General features: G+C 47.0%; 1 protein-coding gene across 1 annotated transcript; it reads right to left on the reverse strand.

Moving 5' to 3' along the window:
- Nucleotides 1-257: 257 nt before the first annotated feature.
- Nucleotides 258-1978, reverse strand: LOC124365235. The gene is made up of 5 exons (XM_046821197.1): nt 1619-1978; nt 1453-1536; nt 1332-1373; nt 881-1255; nt 258-800 (listed from the first exon to the last, which is right to left on the reverse strand). The coding sequence occupies exons 1-5, from the start codon at nt 1829-1831 to the stop codon at nt 288-290; spliced, it is 1227 nt and encodes a 408-aa protein (XP_046677153.1). The 5' UTR covers nt 1832-1978; the 3' UTR covers nt 258-287.
- Between the last annotated feature and the right edge of the window lie 7469 nt (nt 1979-9447).

Below are 9447 nucleotides of genomic sequence, written 5' to 3' on the forward strand. Positions count from 1 at the left end.
TAACCGTAGGAAGCCATTTCATGATAGTAGAGTAACCCGGAGGATAGCCCCGCGCTCTGATTGGTCGAGAGCAGGTCACGTGATCCAAGATGGCGGCTAAGCCCCGCCCCCTGACGTCACTCCCCACACGCTGACGGGGAAAAATCCCTCAAATGCGGGAAAAATGCGGGAAAAATCCCTCACGCGCGGGAAAAAATCCCTCAAATGGCGGGAACCAAAAAAAAGTGGCGGGAACTTTGAAAAATCAAATACTTACATAGCAAAAAAACGTGTTTATTTTAAAAATTTTAAGAAAAAAACAATGGCATCCTCCCGTGGATGATCACCCGACAGATTGGACAACGTAAGAGCCTATGGGCACATTGTGGGCACAGAGTGTGTCCACAAGGCCTCAACCCTACCGTCGGCAATCTGTCCATACAGACACAGCAGCGAACGTGCCTAGCCGGGGGCGACGGTTCCGGTTCCTCAGGGTCGATGTCGTAGGGATCCCTCGAGGCCGCCGACTCCATGCTCTCGCCGATGCCGATGAGCAGACCCTCCAACGACGAGCGCACTTCCCTCCAAAGCGCGTACGCTATCACGAGGCTCTGGTCACGGGGCGTCTCGTCGAGAAGATGGTCGACGAGCCAGAGCATATCCCTGAGCTCGGCCCTCAGGGTGGACATCGCAACCAACGCCCCCACAGTGCACGCCACGGGAGCGTGCGCCGGCGAAACAAATACTTGAAGGAAATGGTCCAGCACCAGTTCCCGTAACCTCTGCCGTGCCACATCTACTCCTGATGCAGCTGTAGGAGGCTGAAAAGCAAGTAAGGTATCACCACTACTACTAATACTACTTACTACTACTACTACCACTACTACCGGTGGACACTTACCCTTCTACAAGCGCCGGTTCGACCCGTTGAGGTAGAGGGTTGGGTCGAGTCGACATTGGGCCCAGCAGAGGACCGGGACGTCGAGGGGGCCGGGGCGACGGTCGCTACGTTGGACCCACCAGAGGACCGGGACGTCGAGGGGGCCTGGGCCGGGGCGATACTTATCCTCGGAAGTCGCCGCGGCCGAGGAAGCGGCATCGTCTGGAGAGGGAGCCTGCGGGCTGCGGCCCGGGGCGGTGATGGAGACGGTGGTAGAGGCATACCCGTGATGGCAGCCTCCAACACTTCCCAGGGTCCCAGCAGAAGGTCCTCAACCGCTGTGTCATTGAGAGGCCTCTGCCTTGGCCTCGGTCCAAAAGCCCACGGGTCAGGAGACTGCAAAAAAAAACAAACCGTAGGAAAATAGCAAAAAACACGAGACGGACAAAACAAGGAAGCCAATTGTACTTACACCGGGTATCAGGTTCTCCACGGTGGCATCCGAGTCATACTCCTGGAAAGAAAAAACAATTCAGCCCGTAACGCAAACAAACACGCATACAAACACAAAACCAACACAAGCGCACACGTACCTCCACACTGTCATCAGGGTCAGGCGACAATGGGGAGTCCTGGACCTCGGGGTGGGGATCGGGCCGGGGGTCATCGTCGTTGCCCTTCAAAAAACAAAAACAAATTGTACCCAATCGGAAAAACGGAATCTAATTATTAATTCTATAATAGTAATAATAACATTACCACCAATCGAGGGGCTTTCCGCGGAGGCGGTCCGTCGTCGTCACCAGCAACGAGGGGTGCTGCAACGATAAGAAGGCCCACCAGTATCAGCATCAAGCGAGTGTAGCCGACTCCGGGAGGCAGGCGTGCTCTGCAGAGAATCGCTATCAAGGCCGTAGACACAGTCATAACTCCCACGGAAAACGCCAACACAAGGTGCCTGCAACTGTACATGATTGCACAATGCTGGATACATTCGCAGCAGTCGCTTATATGCAAGCGCAGCGTACCCCCCACCACACGTGCGTTTGTCCTTGTTGCAACGTGACCCAAGTTTCCACACCACCCAAGGGGTAGGGTCCCGGCGCGTTAGGAGATATTTTACGTGGCTCCTTCCCCAGTAGGCCTATCCACGTGTGTGTAAAGAGCCCCAACCATCGCTCTTTACGGTGGTAGCCACTCCATAACAAATTTGCTACCTCCCAACATATTTTTTTTTTATTTTACAATTTTTGTATTTTTTTTTTCTTTGTAATCCTTGCTAGTGTAACAAGCCGCTTTACTCGGAGAAGCCTTTCAATGCAACCCGTAAAACACTCGCAAAGAAACATTTTGTTTTTTAGTATATTTTTTACATCTCTTTTTTAGCAACTAGAGCGAGGCTCGTACCCCTGGACTTACGGAGGTTAGGCCTGCCATAGAGGTATCCAAACACACACACACACAACCGCCCCCGGACTTACGGAGTTTAGGCCTGCCGTAAGAGCAGTTGAAAACCCCAGGACTTACAGGTTTTACGCCAGCCTTAGGGGCTTGCCACTCACTCACCCCGCCCTAGAGCCTTTTTTAAAGCACAAGCATATGTACAGTCACTATTATGTTGAGGTAAAATACATTGAGCATCGGAAACAATAGCCTCCTTACTATCTACAATATTCCTATCAACTACGTTATCGTGAAAACGAGACAAAAATCGAACTTTTTCTAACCCCGTAGTATATACAGTAGCGAAGGGTTTACAGAGAGCGCGGACGATATCTTCGTCAAAAGGGATCCCTCCGTCATTCCAATTAATATGATGAAAGTGACGCACCAACCAACGGGCGGTTCTAGCCGCTTTTGAATCTAATTCGGTTACGCTGTACGGGGGTTTGAACACTATGTGTGAGCGAAACAGATGACTGACCACAACAAACTCCTTCACAATAAACCGGTTCTCATTATCCTTGAATGCATGAAACTCCACTATCGCTTCCATTTGGCCAACGTTTAAAAAGGTCAACTTCCTGGACCAGTCTGCAAAGTACGGGACTAGGGATGTCGTTATACTCCACGTCCTCCTCCTCCTTCTCGCCAGCCAGCAGACACCGAACAACACTCTTAGCTGACACCTCGATGGAAAAGAGATCCCGTAGTGCGATGTAGACCGACGGGAGGTTGTTAACGAACTGAACCCACTCGGTCTTGTTAAGCGTTAAAGAACGTTCCCCGTCATAGAGATACGCATGCATTTGACCAAAGACGTTCGAAACCCTGACATCCTCCCCACTGTCCACCTTGATATTCAACCTCTGCGAGGTCTCCAAAGCCTGAGTGATACAGTTGAAATTCGGAGCAAACTGATTAAATACATCGTGCGACCAGTAAACGCTCCCCTTCTTACCATGGAATAGCACCCCGAGAGAATCGCCTCTGTCTTTAAACAACCCCACAATTACACACTTTGATAGATCGCTACCTAAAAAGTAAACCGACTTTAGGAAAATACCCGTTAACGAATTTATGCGTTCCTTACGCCTGGGAACCTTCGCAGGTTCCACGTCCATCACTGAAGCCTGCATGGTCCCGTCTGACCGTAACCCCTCACACTACCCCTTATATACCACCCAATTTAGACCAATCAGCGACGTGCTTATTTCGACCAATGGAAAGCAGCAAATTAACGAAGTAAGGGTTCCGTTTCCGCGTCTACCTCCTCTTCCTCCTCCTCCTCCTCTTCGTCAGAGTCAAAGTCTGAATCGTATTCTGAGGAAAACCTAACCCTAATTTGGTCGTAGTCCTTCACATCGTATATATCGGCATTGGAAGAAAACTTGTAGCAATTAATGTGGCCTTTTTTTAATAATTTCCCGTTTTTGTAAAAGTAAACAGTTACAAACGCTTCGACGCCCATTTTGAATGTCACCGAGTGGATGAGAGCTAATGAATTCCAGCACCCAATGAAGTCCAGGTCCCGTCTGACCGTAGCCCCTCACACTACTCCCTTATATACCCAATTTAGACCAATCAGCGACGTGCTTATTTTGACCAATAAGAGGGCTAGGAAATACGGTTAGATTTAAATTTTCTAATTGTAACGGACCTCGTATGTGTAATCGCTACAATACATGCAGAACTCTAAATCATCCTCAACAGTGTGTTGTAGATACGCCAACACGAAACCGTCAAAGGCGGGAAAATCCTTGACGTAAAATATTTTAGAGTGGAACAGATGCCACTCTTTCACATTAATGCTTAGTTCACCAACAGAGCTACCCTCTTTCTTGAATATTACATTAGCAAAATCCTCAAGAACAGTCTCGTCGTATCCTTCGCTAACAGGTTCATATCTCTCAAATATGATTCTAAATGCATCAAACTCTGGGAGTTTGCTTACATCGTAATCATCTCCGTAATCAGACTCGCCCTCTTCTACATCTAATTTATTAGTGCTAACAGTTACGTTATCTTTAAGCAGTTGAAGAGTTATGGTACACTGGTTAGGCCCCTCCCGGTCAGACATGATTGAGCTAATGAAGTCTAGCATCAGGAACCCTCAATTTATACAATTACCCCCACCCTAACAATACTGTGTTGCGTTATCACGGAAGGGTTCAAGTAGAGCCTGTAATCTCGAAAGAAACGGGTCGTACATACCAACTAACTGATCCAAAATCGTAATCGCACCTCCAATGTATGAATCCATATAGTAGCACCCACAAGTGTCAGGACCTGACGTAGCCTCGGGTCGTGACCACACGCATTCCTTGAAATGGTCGTAATTATAAGGGTCACTGGGTACTCTAACTGTAGGTCTAAATTGAGCAAAGAGTCTTCGCATACCCTCGACCTTGCAGAGTAGTTCGGTCTTTAATTTTAGGTATCGGATCGCATCGAGCGAGTCAGGCTCGTTTAGAAAACTGTTTAGCTCCTCCATGACACAGAATGAGACACACGTACAAAATTCAGCTATTTATAAGAGTTCCCCCACCACCACCACCGCTCCTACATTATACGTTGTACCGAACCGGTGAGCACTGTGTACGCCATGTGGGAGTCATGCAGTAGGAGACAGTATGCAGCTGTGTTTGGCGGGAAATTCTCCTTAGCTTCAAATTCCAACCTAACATCTACAGGTCCCGACTTGATCGAATCGTTCTGCTTGGAACAATCAATCACGTACAGAGGCACATGAGACGTGAATGTTTTAAAGTCAACCAGCGGAGACCCTGGTTTTTGATAGTACGAACTTTGGAATCGTGTGTACATGTCGTAAAATATACAGAGATCGCCGTGGACATTGTCGTAAGGGTAGTACTGTGAATTCAGATAAAGTTTAACATTCGTAAGGGCACAACGGTCAAAAGTAGAGGCGTCCTTTCTTAGGTCGTTCTTTCTACCGGTCTGAAAGGCCAGCACCACGTACCGAGGCTTTTCAATTTGCGAACTCGTTTTTATTGTCCAGCTCTGTCGAGTCGTTTGCGGTAGTGAAGGATATTCGTGAAGTTCCCAGGACCGAAACGGTAGGTGAATCAAAGTGTCTTTCTCAATCACGCGCAATAATTTTAATTTGTAACTATCTGACACTGTAACATGTGGTACACGCCACTCGAGCGATGTAATCTGAAAGTCGAGGTTTGACGCGTCCGGTGAGATAACGGCGTTGACATCCGTAGCTGACCTCAAGAGAACAAGCTCTTGCTTAACATTCGCAACAATTCTCTTGTAATCCTCGGCAAAACCCATCAAAAGTTTCAGAGGCACCGAATACGTAAATTCACCGGCCTCACTTGTCGTATTGGGACCGAGCCAGCACGCGTTTACGAGACACTTTTGCTCTTCATCCCTAATGGAGAGTAGTCCTTTTATAGTACTCGTTATACCTACATTTTTCGTCCTGTCAACCTCTATACCGCCTATCTCGTACCTTACATCGTCGAATAAAAATGCGATGGCATTGTTTATTAGTGAGATACTGGCCTCACTCCCGTCAGCTTTCTTAGCACTCACTTTACCAGTGATGTGTATACTGCTTTCGAACGGTGCCGTAATTATATCCTGTTGACTTATCGGAATTCTGATTTCGTCGTTGTTCTTCAGAGTTGACGAGGCGTAAGGCTTATGAGAGTGAAACTCCCAACCTGTAACAACTTCATCATACTCTGCGGCCGACTCTATTGCCAGTAGCGCCATATTTGAACCCCAGTGACGCTAGAAACCGAATGTTTCGCGATGTTAACACTACCGTCTTCCGGTGTTTACTGGCCAATGCCTGAGCAGACACTTCTCTAAATACTAGACCCATTGCCGCTTCCTAATGTGCAAGCGTAACGAGACGGGTTCGTTTCTAAAGTTGATTAAATCGCCGTTTTGGTCTCTGAGAGAGACCTCTATATTGTTCACCCTGCGGACGTTCACCGGTAAATAGATGACAGTGCTCGGTTTCTCAACTATTTTATACCCGGGAGCCACATCGGGGTAGAACTCGTGCAACACGTGTCCTTCCATACCGTTTTGAAAGGAACCGCGTGCAATGTTGCACTCGACACGTATCGTGTTTACCGCCATAATACTGACGGGGAGGTCGGACATGTGGGTCTTATGAGGCTCCAGTTCCTTAGCGGTGAAACCAAGTACTGAGGCTACCGAATTCGGCTTTTCAAAATGTATCGCTTCACTGCACGATACTTCGGACTTTAGCGTGTTATTGTTTGCCTTAAGACTGAACGTCACACTTCCGTCAATGTGCGACTTGATATATTCTTCTATGTTTTCAATTTCATACGACCCCTCGTCTATCACTATTTCTTTGTCGACTCCGTAGTGGAACATGTCATTCACACCTCTTTCAATGTTTGGTATCGTATAGTACGTCGAGAGATCAATTAGACCAATCTCGTACTCTCCATCGCTCAAATCCATTGGTGGAAAGACCTCGCAAGATACGTGCGGAGCAGCTCCGTTAAGTGAAAACATTACGCGCCAGAAACTTTAAACACAAGTGACCGCAGACTACTGAGTCCTCAGACTGTTTACGCTCATAGTTATACTGTACGCTCACCCCTGATCCAAAGTAGGATACGAGTTCTACCGGCGGTCTCAGATTTCCAAAGCTGTCAAAGTAGTACACTCTGTCTCCGAGTTTCTTATAACAGACCCAGTGCGTACCTTCACCGTGGGAACTGTCCAGGTTAACTATGGCCGACTCGTACTGCCGCGGGGTCTTGGGCAGTGTGTCCCTCATGTAGACACCTCGAAAGTTTGGAATATTGAGTAACCTCGCATAACGGATCAATTCGTGGTTTGTTAGAGGTTTTATCGGTATCGAGATTGTTGTTTTTTTTTACAATACCTCTTCTTTTTTCTCACCCCACCACCTCCCCTCTTTGGATACGGTTTCAGGTAGAGCCCTCTGCCCTTAGGTTTACCCCTCCCTCGCTTTGTCTTTGGTTTTTTCTTTCTCCCACCCCCAAACGCTGTTTTAGCTTTCATTGCTGCCGTCACTGCTAAGGCCGCGGCCCTTTCTCCTACACTAGCGTCTCCCGATTTCACCCTTTGCCAAGCTCTTTCGGCCAATTCCTTGTCGGCCTCTCGCCGGTGTTCTAAATCCGTGTATTTCGAGTACGCTATATCGTGGAGCTTACAGGCAGAATCGAGTTTGTTAATACCCCTATCACCCCTTGCCAATCTCACCCCTAATCTCGTACCTGGCCCACAGTACTGATAGCCGCCGGGAAGGTGTAATTCGACAGGTAACGCGTCAACAGCACGGTTTATTATGGTGCCTACAGCGGGCAGTGCGTTGTTCAGTACGCTGGTCACTATACCTCTACCCCGCTTGACAGCTCGTTTCACTCTGTTTGAATTACGTTTGTGGTTCGCCATTTATATACCGTATCACTTTATACAACTGTTTGAGTAGCGATTCACGCACACAAGTAATCTGCAGTACGTCGAAGATGTCCGCCTCGGATTTTGTGACAGTACCGGTAAACTCGTCAAACTCCAGCACGTAACTGTCTGTTATAAAATAAATACGACCGTTTTTATATCTGAAACCTCCCTTTATGGACCCCGGAACACCGGGGAGTACGCTTGAAGTCATCCCCAACATGGTGCCTGTGAGGGTGCATTCGTTTAACTCTACAACAAACTTGTCATCGACGAAGACGTAGGTTTTACCCATATTACTGTTTAACGCTGCATTGACTTTCTTAACTCTGGTATGTACGATTCTGCTAATGGGTCTTTGATTGGACAGTCTAAGTGACGGGTAATCTATAACGTATAGAGTTCTGTCTACGATCATGACTACGTCCCCGTTCGGTCTCTGGTACACGGCCGAAACGTTAGTAAAGTCTGACGGTAAGAAAGTCAACCACTCTGTAATTATCATAGGATTGGTAAACTCTTCACGCGTTCTATGGGCTTCGTTCAGGCTTAGTATCCAAACGTATTTACCGTAAAACGCGTATAGTCTGTTTCTCACTACTAAGAACGTGTTGAGTTTGTGTCTTAAATTACAAATGTCCAAATCTGTAGGTGTAGGCGTAGGCGTGACCTCTATTGGTCTATTGGTAGCCGATGTTGTCGTCGTAGTTGATGTTGTTGTTGTTGTGGATGGTGTTGTAGATGTTGTAGTGGATGTTGAGGTGGAGGGGGCCGGTGGTCCGTAAATATACTGTATTGCCATTTGATCATCTCTGTCTAAATCATATTGGTAAAGATTTGAAATACCATGTGGTACAAAATAAAAAGGATACATTATAGACGACGAAAGTGATGAATGTTGCAAGCCTAGAGCGTGTCCAATTTCGTGTAATAGAACCAAAAAGAAGGAAACTTTTCCGGGCGCAGGTAGATCCATTGTATAATCCCAATCTTCTTCACCGTCCATATGAACATCTGTCTGGTTCATCCCCAATATAGGGAGAAAGGCGTGACCCACTGAACCACCCCTACCATCAAACACTCTACTGCAATTTTTCCGTAGATAATACGAAAGATGTTTCCTGGGAGTGATACTTAAAATGATTGTGGGACTTATAGGGTCCCGCCGGAAGGTCAGGTTGGAATGTCTTGAGAATAGGGCGAACGCATCCCGACATAGTTGGTCATACTGATAATTACTACCGTACATAAACCAGGTAATATCGTTTTTCCGCCATCCGTAGTTTGGGTTTGCAGTGAAAGACGCTATTAACTCGTCTGAATTGTCGCATCTGGGCTGGTTCATTAAGTTAGTCGTCTCCTCATTTACATATCCGGTCACATTCAAGCCGAACGTCTCTTGAAACCTAACGATCGCCTGTGTAATGTCTGTGGATAGCTCTGAGGTATTAGTATCGAGATAGCCGTATCTCTCCAAGTACAGCAAAGTTTTATTAGCAGCAATCAGAGGAGCTACACATAGAATAAATACCAAGACCCGCATCTCGCCAGGTTCTAAAGTAAACTGACGGTAAAAATGTCAGCAACTCACATATAAATAAAACCATCACGGTTTCGATCTAACCCTGCTCACTGGATCTCTAAAGTATGGGTTGACAATGTTGAAGCTGATCCACTCGTCTTTATCGGTTAAGTGTATA

The sequence above is a fragment of the Homalodisca vitripennis genome, chromosome 6 (assembly GCF_021130785.1).
Source record: "Homalodisca vitripennis isolate AUS2020 chromosome 6, UT_GWSS_2.1, whole genome shotgun sequence".
Taxonomy (NCBI): Eukaryota; Metazoa; Arthropoda; class Insecta; order Hemiptera; family Cicadellidae; genus Homalodisca; species Homalodisca vitripennis.

Excerpts from the sequence above, each read along its gene's own strand:
- LOC124365235 (XM_046821197.1), bottom strand. The coding sequence starts at position 1,831 with ATGTACAGTTGCAGGCACCTTGTGTTGGCGTTTTCCGTGGGAGTTATG. Across the intron at positions 1,537-1,618 it reads GGAAAGCCCCTCGATTGGTG|GGCAACGACGATGACCCCCG; the intron begins GTAATGTTATTA and ends TGTTTTTTGAAG. Across the intron at positions 1,374-1,452 it reads ACCCTGATGACAGTGTGGAG|GAGTATGACTCGGATGCCAC; the intron begins GTACGTGTGCGC and ends TTTTCTTTCCAG.